This window comes from Argiope bruennichi, chromosome X2, assembly GCF_947563725.1.
Source record: "Argiope bruennichi chromosome X2, qqArgBrue1.1, whole genome shotgun sequence".
NCBI classification, from domain to species: Eukaryota; Metazoa; Arthropoda; class Arachnida; order Araneae; family Araneidae; genus Argiope; species Argiope bruennichi.
The window spans coordinates 6,847,737-6,870,493 of NC_079163.1; the positions used below are offsets into that span (position 1 = coordinate 6,847,737).

The following is a 22,757-nucleotide window of genomic DNA, read 5'->3' on the forward strand; positions in this document are numbered from 1 at the left end:
AGTTCATTATTACTTAATTTTCGTTATTGTATTTGATTTTTGCCGTAAAAATTATTCGATTGCATCTCACGCGAGATGTTTTCGTTTAAAGAACTTCACATTTCCATCATGTTGCTTTGCGGTTTTTGAAAAGGTAATTATTTATTGTTATTTTCATATTATTTAAATGCTTCAAAATTTATTCCAATTTGCACATTCATATCGTTAGTTTCAATCAATATTACTGCAAAAATTCGACAATGTGATGTTTGATGACAAACGATCTGGTACTCTAAAACATGCTTACATTTTTATGAAATCGAGAGAAATCCGAACATGCTTACAATAATTATCCTGTTGTTTTAAAGTTTAAAAAATATTATTTAATATTTTTTTTTAAATTTTTAAATGATGGGATTCATTTTTGAATATATTGATCGCTTTCATAACGTAGGAGTGTCATGAGTTTCTTTTTGAAGCATAATCTTAATTTTAATTCGGCAATCGGGAAATAAGTTTCAAGACGGCCATGTGGTTCTTCCGTTGTTTTTTAGTTTTTTCATGCATGCAAATAGCATTGAGTCTGTTTACTTTTTTTATGATCGCTTTTTTTGATGTGTCACTATGTTTCGTTCTGTGAACTAGTGATGTGCTTGAAATATGTTTTTGAATTACATATAGGACATTTTAATTAAAATTTATTTTTGCCTGTCGAATGAATGCATAATTTCTTAGCAATTGATTGCTTTTTAAACAGTTTGAAAAATTTGTACCGATTTTTTTTCTCATCTTCCGATTTTTTTCTTGTCGAATTCTTGAATTTTTTAAAATTTTGTCAGGTTAGTTTTAATTTTATTTGTTTAATATTTTCCCCTGGGGGAAATTAATTAAATTTGTTGTAAATAATAAAATTTTGAATTAATTACGAAAATATTTGTAATCGCTTTTATAAATTTCAGATTACAGTAAAATATTTTCTTAAAGTTAATTTTCTTTATTTTTGTTCTTATTTTATGGGAAATACATTTTGTTATTAGAATAACTTTTGTAAGTTTATGACTTTAATTCTTTCCTAATTCTGTTTCAAAATGTATTAAAAGTAGTGTGATTGTTTGAATTGTGCTTTTTTTAAATTTCTGGCCATAATTACTTTTTTAATCGAAATTATATTTAAGATTCCATATATATCTTTTAAAATCATGTCTTTAAAACTTATGTCAATAAGACATGTATATAAAATTTAACTTGATAATTTTTCCCCCCCTTCAGTTTAATGGTATGCGAATAAAAGTATTCAGCAGTTATAAAATTAGCCTGAGTTTTGATTTTGGAGTAATGATAAAATTATTTTAGTAGTAATGAATAAGAAATCAAATTAAGAAGAATTTAATCAAGGATGCCAATAGGTATCAAGGTGTATATAGATGCAATTCATATTTTTGTAGGCTATATAATTTTAAGCTAAACTTAATTGGTTTTGCAGGGGGGGGGGGAGTAATTATTTTTTTTAATTATAGGGCAAAATTTAACTAAAAAGCTGAAATGTTATAGAAGATGTTTATTTATAAGATCATTTTTAATTTCGCATTACTGTTTTATAATTGATTGTCAGAATTTCTGTTTGTTTAGTCTCAAATAGTATTTAATATATATTAATGTTATTTATTATATACCTTTTTTTATAATTTATTTAAAAGATTCACATCCTATCTGAAATCAGACAGGGAAAAAATTGTCCCATCTTATAGTATTAGTAAACTTCTCAATTTTAGTGATGTAACTTTTAATTAAATGTTCTGTGATTCTAACAAACATATACTTAATTTTTTAATTAGTTAAAAATAAAACACTATTGTAAATTATAAAGAAGATGCATTGTATAAGCTTTATCTATTAATTTTTAAAATTGAATAACACTTATACTCATGTGGACTGATGGTACTTTTTATAAATTTGAATTTTTTGTTAAAACCTATTAAGTTTTCTTTAATTGGAATTTTTTTTGAATAAATTTTTAACACAGAATAAATCATATGTATGTTATATTCTTTATTATAAATTAACAATTACTGATTGCAAATAAAAGATAGTTGAATTAATGTTTGGACAAAGTTTTATTTAAGTATGGTTTTGTTGAGTTGGAAAATAGATAAGAGAAATTATTAAGTGTACTTATTCATTTTAATTAAGATTTTACCATAGGATGTTGCTTGCAATTTTGTTTCAGCATAAATAATAATTTTTTTTCTTATAAATAAATGCTAGTAAATTTTGTTCAGCTAGGTGTGAGATGACTTCAAAAATTTTGAAATTTAGTTAGAAAGTTTTCTTTGCTCATTTTTCGATACTATCTACTTGTAGTTGAGAGTTTTTATAAGTTATCTGCTTGGTATTTATTTAAAAAGACAAAACAGTTGCCCCCCCCCCTCTCTTCCTATCTTTCTTCCAGAAATTTTAACTGCAGATCAATGTTTCCTTTAGCTTTGTTCAATTTGGCTTAGTAAATATTTATAAAAACTGTTTTTGGGTTTAATCATATGTTTGATACAGCAATATCTAATGTTACTTTTGTATCATTAAGCCTATACATCATTCTAGAAAGTTGTTTAGGAGTAGTATATATCTGCTTGCGAGAGGCTGTTTTTTTTAACATTATAAATGTACATTATTAATTTGTATACATATAAAATTAATTTATCAGAGTGTGCATGTATAAGAAAATATAGTTTATATTAAATAGTATCTTAAGATTTTCAAATTATATGATCTGCAAGTTACTGAATTGATTCCTTATTATATTTTTTTCCTCCTTTCTCTCTTATTTGAAGGAAATAATATTTTAAAATGTCATCACCTTCCCATACATCAGAATATTCATATTTGGGACCATTGTCAACATCAACTCTTTATGGACACAATGAAGATTGGCAATGGTCACCTGAAGACCAGTACAATCACTATACGTACCTCACATCTAGCAGTACAAGTCAAGAACCTCTGGACTATAGCATTGGATCCTCAATGTTTTTCTCAGGTGAAGAAAATGTCGATAGTTCCTCTTACAAAGGAAAACCAATGAATTCTGATAGTGGTTATCCTATGGATAGTAATGAAAGGCTGGAAGAAAGACCAGCTGATGAACAAGTTTTTGAAACATTAGGACAAACTGTGAAACACGATCCTTATCAGTATGAAGACTATGATGATATTCCACCTCAACCTAAAAAAAGAGGAAGAAAGAAGAAAGAACCAAATGGAATCAGGTAAATAAATTTTATAATATTTGTTTTGTTCCTATGCAAGTTTTTAAGGAATTGTCCCGATTAAGATTTTAATTTTTGATGAAGCAGCAAAACCCATTATATTTATTTATTTATTATTATTATTATTTTGAAAATGGTTTTCTGAAGGACTATTTAATATTAATCTACTGTAAAGTTTCTTCATTATATTTCTTCAGAATTTGCAACCATTCAGTGGTTATTTAATAATCATATCATGAAGAGTCTTATATTTATTAATTTCAGAGAAATAATTTAATAACTATGGTAGACTTCATGTGTATTGGTTTCTCTCTTTCTTCTCTTCCTCCTGCCAATGAACTATAATATTAGCATATAAAATAAAAGAGTTCGATTTTTGTTACATTGTGAATGGTTAGTTGATTTGGAGCACCTCGTGTGGTAAAGTTCCTCTCTTCTTTTATCTAATTGTTTTACTTCAAGTTATATGTTACAAGTTTCTTGCAAATTAAATATATATATATATATATATATATATATATATATATATATATATATATATATATATATATATATATATATATATATATATATATGTATCAGAAGATTTTGAGAGTGATTTTCTGCTTCAAGCATATTCAAGTTTATAAATTTATTTTGATTAACATATATTTTTGATTTAAAAAGTCACCTTTCTCTTTCAAACTAAGATCTACCCCTTACCTGTCTATGTGTTTGTTGATAAATCACTTCGAATGTATAAATTTATAAAGATATTTTTATAGCAGAATTGCTTAGAGAAGATATGTCCAAATCTGTGTTTTTCTTTTATTAGTGAATCATATTTATTTCAAACTGATTTTTGATTTGAGTATTCATGAATATAATAGATAGAGAAGATCCCACTATAAGGAATTAAAATGTAAATATATTATATATTTACATCTAAAGTATACTACAAATAATTTTTTAAATATTCTGCCAATATATAGGAAATTTTTTTACTGCAAGTTTTATTAGTTAATCTATGATAATCATATCCAAGAAATTGTGAACAGACTAATAACCCATCTAGATGAGCACATCTTTTAGTTAAATTTCAAGAACTGGACAGCTAAGGCTAAATTCTTTTTACTTATATTTTTTATAAATCTTATAGCCGAATAATTTTTATATAGATTCATATAATATCAGTACTTTCTTTCATAGAAGTAGTTTAAAAATTCTTGATTATAAAATATTTTACAAGCACTTAGACAGATCTTGAATTTCACTCCCCCCCCCTCCCTGCTTAAATATCTCAAAAAAGGAAAGTATAAAGGAATTAGTGGTTGCAAATATTAAAACATATTATTATTAAAAAGAAAATTTCCTGAAAATACATATGCAGTATTATTAATTAATTTTTTTCTTTTTTTTATAATCAATTGAACTCTAGCTTCACTTTAACTTCTGGGTTGCATAGGCTCTTATTTTCTCATGATGACTCTAATTTGTGTCAAACCCAAATCATTGTATCAGCAAATTCCTTAAAACTATAGAAGTTCAAAATACTTTTTCACAGTCTCTTTTTCTTGCTTCCTATCTTCCTCTTCAGACTTCTGGTTATAACTGCTATAAGGAAATCTTGATTACGAATTAATATGTACATTTTGCAAAAATTTGATTATGAATAAAAAATACTGTTGAAGAACTCCATGTGTGGTTATTTTTTTAAATAAAAAATGTTTTACATATACATATATTGGTAATGAATGATTTATAACAATAATTACTGTTATTTATGAAATTTTGAATATGAATAGTAATGTAAAATTTCTTAAATAGATGCATTATGCAGTTTCATTAGTAATATTCATTTTATATATGAAATGATTAAGTGTCCCTCCTCCCTCTTGACAAGCTCAGGATTCTAAACCATATTAGCTATTTTTACTTTAAAGGTCTGTTCCATTCATTTTATCTCTACCCCCCCCCCTTCCAGTATAAGTTACATATTGTCTGCATATCTTTACTTCCTTTTTTTTTTTTTTTTTCCACGTGTTCTTTCACTTTTTATTTTATCTGTATATGTTTATCTAACATTTTCTTCAGTTCAGGACTGATTGAAGTTGATTTTGTTTTATTATGCAACCTAAAAAAAAAAATCTTTGCATTTAAAAGCAAATATATTTTGCACATATATATGTTTTTTCAAATTCTATCAATGTATCATGTAAGTCAAATAACCTGGTACTACTTTTACTCATCTGTAGGGCCATTCTGTTGTGATTAACTTTGGAAATATTTTAACAAGCTATAATATGATGAAATATTCTACAATAATCTCTGAGAAAACCTTTTTATCCTTATATTTTATATAATATAAATCAGTATAACATATCTATGCAGAAATTATTTTAAAAGATAATAATTTAAACAAATTAATTTAATTTTTTGTTTGTTTGTGAATTATGTAACTATACGGTTACCACATAAATGATAGTTTAACATTAGATTTTTCTGAATGTATTACTATTAATTACAGGTTTTTTTATAATAAAAAACAATAATAATAATTATTATATAACAATTATTATTTCAATGGTATTAACATAATGTAACTATTGGACCATCGGTAATGAAAAATTAAAAAATGGAGAATTGATGTAAACTTTTAATACAAATGAAGCCCTTTCTTAAAATTTTTATATGAGACATTAATGCCTTTTCTAGTTTCATGTTTGATGTATAATGACAAATTTCTACATGATCAGTAGGTCCTGACAAAACAAATTTTTCTGAACCATTCGAACACCATCAACATTTGGCCATTTAAAGCTTAAGTCAGTTTCTTGCAAAAATTTTATTTTGTACATTTCTGAATTTGCATGATATTCTATTACTCATCCTACATATTTTTTCCTGGACCTTTTCCCGTGATATGTAGTTGTGAAGTTCCACACACAAAATGTTGCATTAGAAAACAGTAATCAGATATGTTTGCATAGAATTTTATTTGAAATTTTCACCAGGAGCAGCATGTTTAAAATCTCTTAGTACAGTGTATATAATCACTATTATACAGTGTATATAATCACTAATAAGTCTTAATTTGCCTCCAGTAGCCAACCATCATTTCATCAAATTTGGCATTTTATTTTATAGATTTGGAAGGAGTAAATTGGCATTTACTGCTGTTCACATGTTAAACTATCTTTTTCTTTTTTAACTGTCTTGCTTGATACAACATATTATGAATGCAATTCAAGGGGTTGTTAAACGCAAAATCGACTTTTTAATGAAATAGTTGATTTCAAGAATATTTTTTTTGAATTTTCTTATGTTCTACAGATTTATACAAACTTATTTTACATCTAAATCCAGTTCTTTTTCAATTAATTTTCATTGAACAGTTGCAGCAGTTTATTTTCATTCTGTTAGTACTATATTTGTGGTCAGCAATTAAGTCACTGGAACTTTAATATTGTTATTTTTCCATTGGCACATTTTTAAAAGGAAAGTGAAATTCTCAAACTATGAGCACTAGCAAACTTGCTGATCCAACAGAATTCAGTTTTAATATTGGGATGACCAATTTTAATTAACTGAAATGTATCTTTTAACTAGTACAGTAACAGAGACTTCTGCAAAATTGCTTTTTTATTGATTTTTGTATTTCGATTGGACTTCGTCTTTTTTGTTCTATGAAATTGTCTTGATTCATCAACTTGATATTAAAAATTTTTCTCTTGCTCAGTAGCATCTTTGGAAAAGCCATTCTTCTTGAATTCAGTATTTGGAATAAAGAGCCATGTGTTTGAACCAGTTTCTTTACAACTGTTTACTTTTTCCTTGAATTAGAAGACAAAGACTGCTTAACTTATCTTATTTCTTTACCTAATGCTTGTGGTAATGAAAATGCTCTAGAAGTCGGTTGTTGGCTTACAACAGACTCTGACTCTCATCTGTCTTATTCTCAGTTTTGTTGTTTCAATTTCCTTTTCACTTGTTTTATCCCATTTATCTAGTTTTAAAACTTTTTTTCCATTAAATTTTTTTTATTTTATTTTATCTTCACATTTTTTTTTGCTTCACTTTGTTTAACACATCCCTTTTTTTTTCCCTCTGCTGCACTTGCTCCCACCATTTTGATTTTTTCTGAAAAGAAGTTTAATTTTAAAAAATATATTAGCAATACTTTTTGCAATGCTATAAGGGCAAAGTTATTTGAAAGAGGAAAAAATGTTACTAGCATAGCAATAATATTTTTACTTTACTCATATTTGATGAATTATATTAATCATATCTCTAAATCATTATAAACAGAACTGAATAAATAATTTTAAATGATTATTATATGTTAGCTAACAAGTTAAGAAAATTTACAAAATAAAAATTCTAGAAATACTATCTGTAATTTAATAGAGAAAATGAAGAATTTTGTAACTAATGTAACAAATAACAACTGAGTAAAAATTTGTTGAGAAAAATATAATTATCTCTTAAGATATTCAGAAATTGATTTTTTGATGTGCTGTTAGCTGTACAATCTTCAAATAAATGTATTCATTGAACAGGAAAACTGGAAATAACTTTATAAAAAAATTTGCAAGCTAAGTAGAAAATATAATCTTAAAATAATATAAAAGCACTCAAATATATGTGTTCTTTTAAAAATAAAATTCAAATCACTATTGGAAAATTGTATTGTCAGATCCAGAAACTAGAAAAAACTTTCTACTGAAAAAAAAATAAAAAAATGATGTTTTATAAATACGATTACATTGAAATTTTATGTAGTTGTAAAAGGTGACTATTTTTATGGAATGACCCTATACTTAAAATCATGCACTATATACTAATTTAATTAGAAAGGATAAAAATATATTTTCTCTTGACTGTACTTAGAATCTAATTAGATTACAGTATATTATTTATTCAATTAGTAAAAATAAAAATGAGTTCCTGCATAGTATTTATCTTGATAATAAATTAATTCATCAAGAAAAAAAGTTACTTTATTAACTTTCTCCCACTCAGGAAATTTGGGGGGGGGGATGATTAAAATTTTTTTTAAAGATGTTGTAACAAATTTTGGACAAAAAAAATTAGTTCTTTTCATTACCAGTGAATAGTATATGCTAAAACCATCTTTGTGTAAAATTGAAATATTAGCTCTATGTGAGAGTAAAAATTATGCTCTAAAGGCACATATTTATTCTGGGAAAGAAGCTGTGTTAAAATCAGAAAAATGTCAAAAAAGACATGTAAGTGATCTGACATGTAAACTTAGAGGACACAGTATTCTAAAAGTGCATATTTCTAGTACATTATTAGTTAAAATTGCATCAATTTCTTCTTTAAAAAATTATGCTTGGTACTATCAGAAAAAATAAACCTGACCTTCTTAATTGAATAACAGGCAAAGAGACACATAATTCAAATTTTTATTTTGTATTTGATGCAGTTGCTATGAATTTCATTCAAAACAAAAAAAGAAAGAAAGAAAAAAGAACAAGATTATCACTTTTCTGAATACAATATGCATGATAATTCTATTAGTAGGAGGCCATATAAAAACTCATATATGATATTAGATAACAAAACCAGTAAAGTAGCTGTGTATAATCTTGATTACCTTATGAATACATATACTTGTAAAAGAAAAACAAAATACTGAATAAGGTGTTTTTTATAATAATTCTTTTAATAGTTTTGCTTGCAATGCATTTATTCTTTGGGCATCAGTAAGTACTAAATAAATTGAAAACACTTGACAAAAAGGCTGATTAATAGAAAAATTAGTTCTAATCGTAAAACTGAAGACCTGCATTGTATTATCAAGAGATTACAAGGTAAAAGACAGAGTGGTTTATCATGAATATCTACTGTTAATTTGTAATTGTAATTCTCCTGTAACAAATGTGCACATTTCAGTCTGTGTCCATCAAACAATCATAATAAATGAAATAAACTGTGTAAGAATTATAAAAACATGTCTGCAAGATCCATGGAGCATATTTTGTCAAAATTGAAAATTTAATGGATGTAAAAAAATTTTAAAATATGTTCGAATACCATTTTGATTTCAGATACATAGGCTTTTATATTCAGATGTTAATTGTATAATTTTTCAATTATGTTATGTTTATTCTATTAAACTTTTATTCATCTCAGAACATACTAATTTTCTGAAAATAGGATGGACATAGGTTGCTGAAATTGTTATTGAATGTTCGAGCCACATTAACTCGAACATTATATTTGCAAAGTAAATGCGAGCAGAACATCAAGGTTAATTGAATGGTTCATTTTGTAAAGGTGTCATCTTCGATTTTTTCGGACATTTTTTTTTTTTTTGGTGGTTTCATAATCTTTTTACCATCGATTTGTATATTCAATAGGAAAACAATTCATACCATATGTTTAAATACTTTTTGATGCATCTCATTTCAATGTTCATTGTGAGAACAGGTTTGCTGCTAGAATGGGTCTCTTATTTTTTCTACAATGCATCCACTGACTACCTAAATATGTGGATTACTGTAAAAGTGCTAATAAATTCAAAGTAACAATGTCACACTCTGCGATGTAGCTGACTTTAAAACTTGGTGGCCAGTCTTCTTTAAAAATAAAGTTGCCAACATTCATCAAAGATGCAGAAAAATGGTTTTTCAAGGACAGAAATTTTATTTTACAGTGAATGGTCATTTTACCTGTAAAGAACGAAGAATTTTGATGGCAAGTTCTGTGTTAGCATCATCTTGAGGAAACATTATTTCTATTTTTATAGAAGCAAACAATAATAATAATAAGATAGCTCGCTACTGTTCATTCCAAATATAAAAAACGACTTCTTACTAACGAAAATTTCCAATCCAAAATTCCAATTCTCAAAGCAAAATTTAGCAAAGTATACAAAAAAGAAACTGGAAAAACGTACTTTCACCGATGAGTCAAAATTTAATTTTTTCATCGATTGGAAAGATAAAAGTGTGGCGAAACTCTAATAAAAAACTAAATCCAGGAAATACGAGAAAAACTGCAAAACATGGAGGAGGAAAGTGTGATGGTATGGGAGTGTATGGTTGCAGCAGGTGTTGATCGACTGTCCTTTATAAGAGTCTTCGATGGTTTAGTATACTTACATCATACTAATTCTTCTAAATGATGTCTTCGGTTAAAAAATAATTTAAACGCCAGTTAAAAAGTTTCATTAAATAAGGTAGAACAATAGTATGAAAATACTTTGGTTTCTGTAGAGGTTGTTCGTAAAAAGTTAAAGTAAGTGATTTTTATACGTCCTCCATTGCGAAAAATTGTCAATTAGTGAAGGTTTCTTTTACATTTGTCTTTGCTCACACACAAAGCTTAACATTTCTATCTGGAAAATTTACAGAAATATACTTATTTTTAAATTTAGGGGGATTAATCACACATTAAGATGAAAGCATTTATTTCATTATTGCGAATTTATTCAATACAGAAAAATTGTCATATACAGATATTTCTATAGTAGGACATGATTCAGTCGTCATGATTTTGAAGAAATTACTAATCACTTATAATGTGAATTTGCTAATCATACACTTGGATTGTGCGAGAATTACAACAATGGCTTTATAAAGAAGGGAAGAAAGAGTTGAGAATTTGGACATTTAAGATGTCTCAGATAAATACTAGAATGCCTAGTAAGAAAATAAAATTCTTTGTTGGGACTTGTGTACTTTCTAAAATTCAGTAACAAGGAATGGTTAGATATGCTGACAATTTATGCTGCACATAATCATAATGCCGGCTTAGTTGTAGAAGAGTACAAGTGTCATTTTCCAAATTCCTGATATTCTTCTAGGAAGTAGTTTTATGAAATTGTTCAATGGTTACAAACTACAGATATCTTTACTTTCCTTTTAGGAGAGAAATGGGATGGAAGAGGCGTTATACATGTAAAGCAGAAATTGACATTTCTGCTTATTTTTCAAGTTACCCTGGTCAAAACCGACAGTTTAAAGAATATTCCAATGTAATAACTGGCATCCTTAACAGCATTAGTGGAGTCCATGACTGCAACAGTTACATGGACAACTACACGATTATCATCTGGAATTTTATTGTGTGACCCAATTTAGATAAAATCAAATCCTCCTTTTCTGAGGATTGCACTTTGGACTGATGATTGTTGTTTTAATTGAGATAAAAATATTAATCTTTAAAACTATAACTTCTGGAACTGTAAACATTCATTCTTCGTACAACAGGATCATCATTAGTGCCAATCTTTCTTTATAGTAAATATGAAAGTGTGCTTGTACATATTTGGGTTGACACTCTACTGACTAGGCCATATGACATAGAGCTACCACACATGGCACATGTATACTTTAAAGCGTAGAAATGTGCACCTCGAAACTTTTTTTAAATAAAAGAAAATAATAAAATTTTGATGTTTTATCGTGATAACGTCCGAAAATACTATAGTCCTTAAGTGATTTTTACATCAGCTTAAAATTAAAAAAATTATTTTTTTAATAATTCCAATGTTTTTGCTGTACTATAATTATTTTTTCCTATATTAATCGATTTCAAAAAAGTATTTATAGCATATTTTCCAAAAAGAATTTTAAGAATTCTGGACGAATATTAATCCTTCATGCATCATGTAGCTGTTTGGCTATAGATTTTAATTTCCGTTTATAAGTTATTCACCTGACTGTTTCAAAGGGCAACAATGAGTACTTGGTAATTATTTTTTTTAATGCGTTTTGATAAACGTGCAGAAAACACCGATACATGACAAGAGCGGAACTAGAATGAGATTTTAAACTGGACACTTAGAAAAGTTCCAAGGTGTCTTTTGTATGAATAAATTTACCATTAAAATTACTATCAAAATATTTGATTTCCATTGTAAAAAATATATTGGTAAAAAGAGATTTTTATTTTTATTGCAGAGTTGTTATAATGTGATTTATGTCCCTGGGATATTGTTTAATTCACAATGTAGCCAATTGACACATTTCAATTGTTTTGTTAAAATTTCACCAGAAAAAATAAACTGAAATTTTTAAAATTATTCTCCTAAATTATATAGAGCTATTCGAAACACATGTATTTTTCTCTTTAAAAAATGAAAAGTCATGCATTCTAGGATAAAATGTATTACGAAAGACGGTACAAAAGAGTTTAATTCTAGGAGAAGATCAAAGTTGTTGATTATAGTCGCTATTTAAGCTGCAGATATTTTTTGGTTTTGTTTTGCAATTGGTTTTGTTTTGCGAATTATTATCCTGTTCTTAAAACAAATTATTATTAGCAAAATAGATTTCTGAAAAGCAAGCGATATGTTTAATGAAATGTGTGTTAAATCAGTAAAAAAATTCAGTTTATATTTAAAATACAATTAACATAAAGCAAAAGATGTCAAATTTCACATTTTTTTTTAGGGTAGAAATTAGGTCGCATTGTTAACATGTGTATCCATTTTTTACAATTTTTAAGGAAGCTGACAAAACATAGAGGAAATGCATTGTAAATTGAACATAATGACATAAGGCTTTTAAGTATGGATTATGTATCAAAATTTGAAGCTTAAAAATATCTTATCGACGAATATATTTATACCAAGTTACACAAAATATATAATTAAACATTTAAGCTATCATTATTCTCAGTGAACCAGCTGGTCATCAAATTTGCTATCTTTCCATATGAATGTATGGTGTGGTATTTTTAGAAATCCTTTGGTTTGTTCCATTTTGTTCAACTATATGCTGAATTGTAACCGAATATGCCTTATTTGATGGCATTTTATTTAGCCAGTTAATTTTGATTGACATTATGTCTGAAGTAAGGAATGAATTAGTTTTGACTGTGGCTGTAGATCTTAGTCAACGGATTCAAAAAGTCTTAAAGTCACAAGAGATGAACTTGTTCGCGTACGTGCAAGTTTTTTAAATAATGCATGCGTATATAGATATCAAAAATTGATATCTATACAAATTGAATTCTTATTTTAAGCAATTTTTTTGCACTTCAACTAATGTTTTATCTGATAATTTCTTTTTAATTAATGAAAGTTTTGTTTTCTGGTTCTCCCATTTAATTATGTTCCGTGATATGTATAATACCCTTGAAAATTACAGCAAAGGTCAGAGGAATGGAAAAAGGACCTAAATCGGTAAATTTTTAATATCTAAGAAAAAAATTTAACCATTGACACTTTATTCTATGGGGGCTGTTTAAAAATGTAATTTTTGTATCTTTTTAATATCTCTATACAGAAGCCAAAGTATTTTCATACATTTGAGCACCTTATTTGATGAAACTTTGTAGTTGGAAGTACTATATGTCTAATTTCAGTAGATGAAGAAATAAACGCTTGCACTTTTTTGGGGCACGTTTTGAATATACAAAACTTCATGGAAGTATTCAACGAAACATGTCATGTTGGCATATTGGAAGGTTTTCAAATTTTTAAAATGTCTTTTTTACGAATTTTAGATAAATTTTAAAATTAGTATTAGCCAAAATAGTAAAAATAAAAAGGAATAAAAATAGAATCAAAAGTAAAATCAAAAATTAAAAAATATATATATTTTTATTTTTGATTGTACTTTTGATTCTATTTTCATTCCTTTTTATTTTTACTATTTTGGTTATGTTCATCTGTGTTTTAGTAGTAGCAGCATTAGCGCTCTCTAAATACAATTGTGCTTTTTTAGTTTGATTCAGAAATAATTTTAGTTTTTTTAGACTGCTTCAGAAATAGTTTTTATTGGAATTTTCATAATGCTTATATTTTTGAAAGTATCTTAACATTAGTATTGGTAAATTGATGGTGGAGTTGAATTTTCTAAAACAAAACTGAAAAAATGTCTTGAACTTAATCCCCTCAACCATACCTATTGTGTGATAACTAACATCACTTTCATGTAGATAATCAAGTTAGTGCTAGAAACGTATACATTTTTTTAGTTAACTTATTTTAAAATTAATTTGATACTTTTGTTAAAATGTAATGCAACGTAATTTATCAGAAAAGTATGAGTAATTAATTTTTATCTTCTGATATTTGTATCTTTTAAGTATTTGAAAGTATGTCATCTATACTTATAATAAAGCTCAATGTGTGTGTGTGTGTGTGTGTGTGTGTGTGTGTTGGCGCTCTACAGGCCAGACCGTTTGACATACAGCTACCAAATTTGGTACATGTATACCTTGGAGGTTGGGAATGTGCACCTGGGGTTTCTTTTTTCGAATTTTTAATTAGAATTTTAATTATTAATGAAAAACTAACTTTCCTGCCAAAAAAATCTTCCATTTTCCCCACCGCCAACTTTTCCGCCAAAAAAATCTTCCATTATCCCCAGCGCCAAACGAGAAAGGCTTCAGTTTTTTTTTTTCTCCCAACAGTAATGAGGCTAGGGTTAAAATTTTTCGGCTGATTATTTCAATCGGTTCTGTTTATTTCCTTAATGTTTGATGCATTTAAAATTAAACATTGTTAATGAATCAATCTTTCAGATTCATTCTGAAGTACTTTTGAATTAAAATAAAACAGAATAAAGGAAATTAAAAATGTCTAATCCGCATAGCGTTACCCCAACTGGCGTAGAAAAAATCACGTATTTGCGTTACGTAACCGGCGAAGAAAATTCACGCATGCGCATTCTGTTCTGATTGTTGCCATGACAACGATATCAATGGATGATTTAAATTATTTTTGGGTTAGTTGCATGCTTTTGTAAGTAAATTGTATTTATGTTAGTTATATATATTTTGTATATGCTTATAGTTTTAAGTACATCGTTTTTTAAGTAGTTTTTTTAAAAACTGTTTTCAACCGTTTATTTTAAACGATTCGTTTTATTTTCTTAGTGTTTGATGCATTTAAATTTAAACATTGTTAATTAATCGATCTGCTCATAATGAATCTAAGAAAATTTTGTTGACCAACTCTTGAGATATTACATAAATTTAAAAAGATATTCTTTAGTGCCCATAAAGTTTAAACGCTGAGTGACTCTATTTTCAGTAATCAGATTATAAAAAAATGCTTTGTTTCAGTAAAAAATATTATTATATTAATTGAAGATAAATTCTTTCCACTTTAATTTAAAGCATAAATTCTACGGGTGCTAACAGAAAATGAGAGAGATACATATTACGTTATGACTGAAGGCCTTTATAATATTATTAATGAATTATATGATAATCAAAATTTGAAGTTTTAAAATATTTTGATGAAGAAGCTATTAAAGTAGAAATTGCATAAAATATTTAATTATTAAAATTTTAACGAACATTAAGATTGGCGAACCGGCTGGTCGCCAAAGGCGGCTAGTTAAAAATAAAGTTAATGTTTTCCTATTTTCTTTTGGAAATTAATTTTTTTATATAACTTGAAATTTTTTTAATATAAAACCTTATTTATTGTAATCTGCAAATAATCTTGCTTATAAATAAAATTTCTTAGCTATACGTTCTCAGTTATTGCAAATTGTCTCCAGTTACTTGTTGTTTATTTGTTTATTCTCTGCTAATTAGAAGAAGCTCCTTTTTTTTTTTTTTTTTGTTAATGTGGGTTGGATGTTAATATTTCATTTGAATATTCATAATGTTAATACTTGAAATCTAATATTCTTTCTATATCTTGCTTAGCTATGAATACATTAATACTCCTGATGGTGTGAAATGTGTCAAGCAAGAAAGAATAACAGAAACATTTAAACAGAGAAAACGGATGGATAGATTTGATGGAATGCCTGAAGAAGAGGTTATGAAGAAGTCACTACCAGACCATTTAAGCCATGGTCTAGATATTGTTATTGTAAGTTGGCTTATTTATTATTTCTTTAAAAATATTATATTTTTTCAAATGCATGTTAATGAGGTATATTTGATTATTTGTTCTGAAAGAATTTTGTTAACATTTTATTGTTATGAGAAAATTCATTTCCTTTCTCTGTTTATCTAAATGTATTTGACTAAGTGCAAAACAAACTACAAAATTTGATATTTTTCACACTATAATAAGCTTTAATAAAATATTTATTCTTTGGTCATTATTTATTATGTTTTTCATACCAATTTACTATTATTGTTCTTGCAAAAAAAATGTGTTTGGTTAAACTTCAAAGGATGTTTGTTATTAAGTATTATTTATATTTTATCTCGCAACGGGAGGACACTAGTTGGAAAATTGAGTTCTTGGTGGGATTTTATATGATGGATAATATACGTTTATGGTATTCATACAGTAAAATTTTAAAGCGCAATAATCAGCTAATTCCGAGAAAATGATCCTCAAACTTTAAACATAGCTTATATACTTGTAATTTGCCATCGTCGCTAGAAGTCCGGACAGCGCAATCAAAAGAGCACTCCATGTCCACGAGAGTAGGGTTCGATCCAGGACTCTCCCCCCCCCCCCTCCTCAACGACGGACAATCTTTTGTATCTGATAAAAAGAATATCTTCGACTTATTCAAAAATACTGTAATTCAGAAAGAGAAAATGCGAAACTTTTCGTAGTGCCGTCATTAATTCTTCGGTTTGCATGGTTTCATTATGTTTCTGCCTGACGAATTTGATGATGGCCGGTTTTTTATCTTATTCCCTTTCTGGAGATGGTCAGTTCTGCAGGGCACGCATTTTTACTTTCATTTTAAGATTGGATCAGACCAGTTTTCAAATATTTTTGTGTTGCAAGTAGCAAAAGAGATCAAATACATTTAAAAATTTTAATAAAATTCTGAAGGAAAAAAATTACCACTTTTGTAGTTACATGATACATTTATTACTTATATGGTATTTGCAATCTCCATTTAATTTAGGTAGTTGGTACTTTTCAATAATTTATGTGGATTTTGGCTTGTACGTGAGGAATTCTGACAAATGACTCAGTAAATATCATAAAGTATTCTGTTTACCAATTAAAAAGAATGCAGTGATCTTAATGAGTGATTGTCTTAACCAATTATTTGTTTGATTTCAAATGTTTCGAAATTCTAATTTAGGTGATAAATTTGAAATTTACCCAGTAGAAGATAATTTAAATTGTTTTCCCATAAGCTTTTTATATTCACATGGAAGTTCATATGTTTTATTTATTTCTAAATTAACTGTAAATTTATTTTTTACAGATTGGCATCAATCCAGGCTTAATGGCTGCTTATAAAGGGCATCATTATGCTGGTCCAGGAAATCATTTTTGTAAGTCTTAATTTAAAATGTATTTGTATAAAATAAAGTTAATGCAGTTTAGTTATTTCTAAGTGATAAGCTAAATGCATCCATATGTGATATGCCTGTGTGTTATTCCTTACATATCTGTTGTACCCATCAACCATCAAAATTTTAACCAATGAATTATTTTTTTATTATTTCATTTCTTTTAATAAAAAGTATTTTATTTTTGCTGAATAATTTCAACTTTCAATTTAAAAAAAAAATCCGTTCTGCAAGCAGGGAGACAAAGGTAGATTGTTTATCAACTAAGTTATTGTTTTTAGATTACTTTCAATACATAGACAAAATAAATGAAATATCACATTTTGAAGAAACCATGGATAACGATTTTATTGCTGTCCCACAGTTCAGTATATTACAAAATAAATAATATTACGGTAGCATATATTATAAAAATGCTATATAAAAATAAGCTTGTTAAAAAGTTTATGTTAGTGAAAAACTTTGAAGTTTTTAAGTAAATGCCAAAGGCTTATATCAGATGATAAGAATTAGAAGTTTATTTCTGCATTTTAAACATCTGAAGAAATTAATTATCGTTTTCTATTTTTCTACTTGCAATTAAATGCAAATAGCGTTTTATAATAGAAAATACAAATTTATTGTTTGATTTTTCAATTATATTGGAAAGGAAATTCGTTTTCTATTCTTAAATGTTGGAATTAAGATCTTATCTGTTCCGGTTTTGAATATTTCAGTTATAAATATTGATTGGAGCAAATGGGAATGTAATGTCAGATTTTTTTCTTTCTTTCTCTAATATACTTCGATACTTATGTATTAACTACATGCCACTGGTGAACTTAAGTCTTACCTGAATGTCATGGACGAACATAGTTAATAGACTATCATGATATCTTCCACGATTATTTTTTTAAGGCTGTATACCCTCAGTAACGTTACATACTTCAAACCAAAGGATCACTAGACCAACAAAAGCTCCGAAATAATGAATAATGCATTTAAAGAAAATATCTTAAGTTTATTGTACAAAATATGCAGAATTTTATGAAAATTATTCTTCATATAATGAGTATTGCCGAATATAATTCAAAACTTGGGCAATAAGCTATTTTATGCGTTGGCAAGATAATTGAAAAACGATTAATAAGTTGATTGTTTACTATAAGAATCAGTTTCATACTAAATATTTCTTTGGATAGCAAAATATGAATTAAATTTTTCCGACAATATTTAATCATATTTAACCCGTTGAGGACAATGATCACGTAAGTCTCTCTTCACGGCCCGCGGTATCAAATATGCGATGAGCTTTTCCGTTTCTATGGGCCCTCGATCACACCGTCGCGATTTCTATTTGGAACGCTTTATTTAAATTTTTAAACAACACTAGATGGCTTTTGAAGTCCCTTATAACTTTGGAGTATATCTCACAGAGTGTTGACCTTCAATATGCGCTTTCGGTTCTGATCTTTTTCTTTTCTTTTCATTTTTTACTTGGTCTGGTGTATTTAAACATGTAAACGTGTTCGGATCTTTCGAGACTATTAGACATTTAAAGAACCATGGTTTATTTTGCTCTGGGTTTTTGTTTATATTTTTACTCAGTGGGAAAAGGATGAAATGTTTATTGGATTATGTAGGAGGAATAGATTTTTTGTTTGCAGTTTCGGGATAGCTATATAGTATTTTGTATGTTTTTGATCAGTTCTATTTTGCCTTTCCATTGTGAAAAGAGTGAAATATTTAAGTCTAATTGTATGGCATTTGATCTTCATATGCGAGCAGGCATTGGTTTCTGTTCTGCGTTTCTAGATTTGATAGATTTATTGGTGTAAATAAACGGCTCTCTGAAAGTTCATGTGTGATTTAAAGATACTACAGCGTTCTTGTTGATTTTTTTTTTTTTTTTTTTTCGTTAGGGAAAGTGTAGATGTCTGATGCTGGGGGTGAGAGTGAAATATTATACAATTTTTATATTTATAGCTTTGTTTTCATGGGTATAATATTTGTTTTCGTGGGTATAGTTAAAAATTAAGTGTTTTGCTTATTTCATTCATTTCTATTGTTATAATCTTTATATTAATACATATTAAGTAGTAGTATATTGTAAACGTTACTTGTGAAATTGAAGTCATTATATTTAAGTGAGAATTTCATATGAATTTTTTTTGTAAAATTATTCTTAATTGCGAAAACTACGGGGGTCCGTGGTGACGCTCCGCTTCGGAGCGCTCGGGCCTGTGAGAGCGCTTCGTTCTCCACTCGCTGGTCCTGAAGGGATTAAAGAAGAAATCTGTTTCCGAATAAACAAACACCGGATGAATTTCAAATGTATCCCTAATGATTATTCAGATCTTGTAATGAATTACTTTTTGCTTTTGTGTAGATATTTGGTTTATTTTAAAAGAAGAAATGGCCATATGAGAGAAGTTAGTATGCGGCAGCAGGGTGTCAAGTTGTAATTTTTTCAACGATAAGGTTCCAAATGTGTTAAGCCTTTTTTTTTTTAATTCTTATTATATTAGTTTTTAGTAGTTATTTTAATGGATTTGGCTAGAATTTTTCCCATCGTGGCCAAAAAACAATACTCCAACTTTAACCCGAGCACTAAATTAAACTCACTCACATTCTTGCTTCCAAGAGAAGGATTATAATAAAATATATTCAAAAGAACTAAAAAACATGCAGTTTCTGCAATTTTTATAATTGATCATTTTTGCCTATTGTTACCATTAAATCTTTTTCCTTTAGTTTTATTCAATTAGTTTTATTCAAGCTTTTGAACTTAAATTCATGCACATTTAAACAATTTTAAAGCATGGAAATTAAATAAATTTAGAAGTTTTATGTCATTTTTCTTCAAAGACTGTCAACATAAATTATTGATGTTAGAAGTAGTCAAAATTAGGTTTTGAAAATCACTTTTTGGTACTTAAGTTCTAAACAATTGCAACTATAAAAAAAAAACTAAATATATAAGTTGTGCACCTAAATGAAGTGTTGACTCAACTGATTTGATTTACTTTCATACCTTCAATGTTAAGGAAGTTATAGGTAATTGGTAATTTGAGCTAGATGGCCCATCTACTAACTCATCTATGGTTTTTACATTTTTTTCAACATATTTCCAACCAGTTAAAATCCAAAGAAATTTACTCTTTTTATCATGTTAATAAGATAACATGGACAAAGCATTATATATATATATATATATATACACCGGGTGTCCCATAAATTTGTAAATACTTTGAAAATTCATAAAAATTGACGGACTGGGTATATTTGAATGCGGTTTGCGAAACTATTATTCTCATGAAGGGGGATTTTTTTTTATACAGAAAAAAAAAAGAATTCAAAAATTTGTCAATAGAGGGCGCTGCACACAAGCAAATCAGTGGAAATATGCAAATTAAAGTCTTATGAAAGGCAGAGTGAGCGATTGACACATCGTTTCTAAAGGTTTGCATAAGGTTTGTATTAAGATGTTGACACTGGTGGATAAAGCACTATTGGTGAAGTTGTTTTATGTCAGCAACGAATCGGCGGCTGAAGCCTTACGAAAGTTTAGGACCCAGAAAAGATTGAAGAAAGGTTCAGGTCCGATCACTCCTGCTGGACTTGTTTCCCTAGTACGCCGTTTCGAAGAAACTGGAAGTTTGTGTCATCGGCCACGCAGTGGTGCACCTCGTTTAACAACAGTCCGTACCCCCGATGTCTCTTCGCAAATGGACACGCTAAGGGAACAGTCTACAAGTGCAGTCAGTAGCGCACGAGAAGTGGCACGAATAACTGGTATACCAAAGACTTCGGTGTACCGTATCCTTCATGGTGTATTGCAATTGTACCCATACAAATTGCAATCGCTACATCAGCTCTTACCAAATGATACAGCTAAGAGATTGGAATTCTCAAATTGGGCTTTGGCGAAAATTAAAGATGATCCGTGATGGCTGCTGAAAATATTGTGGACAGATGAGGCTCATTTAGCTTTGCTTGGAGCAGTTAATACCCATAACTGTAGAATATGGTCACATGAGAATCCACATGCTTACGCTGAGAAGCCCCTGCATTCACCACGGGTTACTGTTTGGTGTGGTTTCACTGCATCCATTATTGTAGGCCCTTTTTTCTTTGAAAAGCCCTGTAAAAAAGCAGGATGGAAGACATGTTCAGTTAATGGAACAAGTTACTTGGAAATGTTACAGAAGGAAGTGATTCAGTCCTTATTGGAACAATGTCCTTAACACAGTGACATTCATGCAAGACGGGGGCACCACCTCACATCGACACCGAAGTGAAGGCATTTTTGAGAAGAACTTTTACTGAGGAACGGATAATCAGCCGTCACTTTGCACATGAATGGCCCTCACACTCACCAGATTTAACACCCCTTGATTTTTGGCTATGGGGTTACCTTAAGTCTCGGGTGTACCGCCATAGGCCAACTTCGTTAGTGCAGCTAAAGGAAGCCATTCGGCACGAAATCTCATGCATTCATCCGGATATGCTGTATGATGTAGTTACCAGTGTTGTCTCCCGCTTCCAAACTGTTATTTGTGGTGATGGCGGACACACAGAACAAGTACTGTAGTACTGGTGTGATACGCATGTAAATAATTGCTTGCATGCAAATAAAAATATTTTTCCCGTAGAATTGTATGTTTTGCTTGTGTTTAGCGCCTTCTATCGACAAATTTTTGAACTATTTCTTTTTTTTTTTTTCTATGAAAAAAAAAATCCCCCTTCATGAGAATAACAGTTTCGCAAACCGCATTAAAATATACTCATTCCTTCAATTTTTATGAATTTTTAAAGTATTTACAAATTTATGGGACACCCGGTATATATATATTATATAGCTAAGAAAAATGCTACTGTAATCAAACGGAAATTCCCTGCATACTTGCAAAAGGTGGTTACAAGAGATTTATCTATTATCTAGAGAAGGTTCTATTTATTCTTTGTTGGGAAATATAAGTGCTTTGATTTCAGCATTATGAATTTTATCTCCACCCTTTCATTTTGACTTAAATTTATCTATTCATTTTCATATGCTAGAGTATGACATTTATCTATACTTATAATAAAGCTCAATGTGTGTGTGTGTGTGTGTGTGTGTGTGTGTTGGCGCTCTACAGGCCAGACCGTTTGACATACAGCTACCAAATTTGGTACATGTATACCTTGGAGATTGGGAATGTGCACCTGGGGTTTCTTTTTTCGAATTTTTAATTAGAATTTTAATTATTAATTAAAAACTAACTTTCCCGCCAAAAAAAATCTTCCATTTTCCCCACCGCCAACTTTTCCGCCAAAAAAATCTTCCATTATCTCCAGCGC

General features: G+C 28.5%; 1 protein-coding gene across 1 annotated transcript in view; it reads left to right on the forward strand.

Annotated features, from left to right (window-relative positions):
• LOC129960525 (uncharacterized) overlaps positions 1–22,757 on the forward strand; it is a 37,221-nt gene continuing 14,464 nt past the window's right edge. The window contains exons 1-4 of the mRNA XM_056074015.1: positions 1–133; positions 2,808–3,242; positions 15,864–16,032; positions 17,348–17,417. Coding sequence (XP_055929990.1) covers positions 2,824–3,242; positions 15,864–16,032; positions 17,348–17,417 — 658 coding nt within the window. The 5' untranslated portion in view covers positions 1–133; positions 2,808–2,823. The remainder of the gene's footprint in view (positions 134–2,807; positions 3,243–15,863; positions 16,033–17,347; positions 17,418–22,757) is intronic.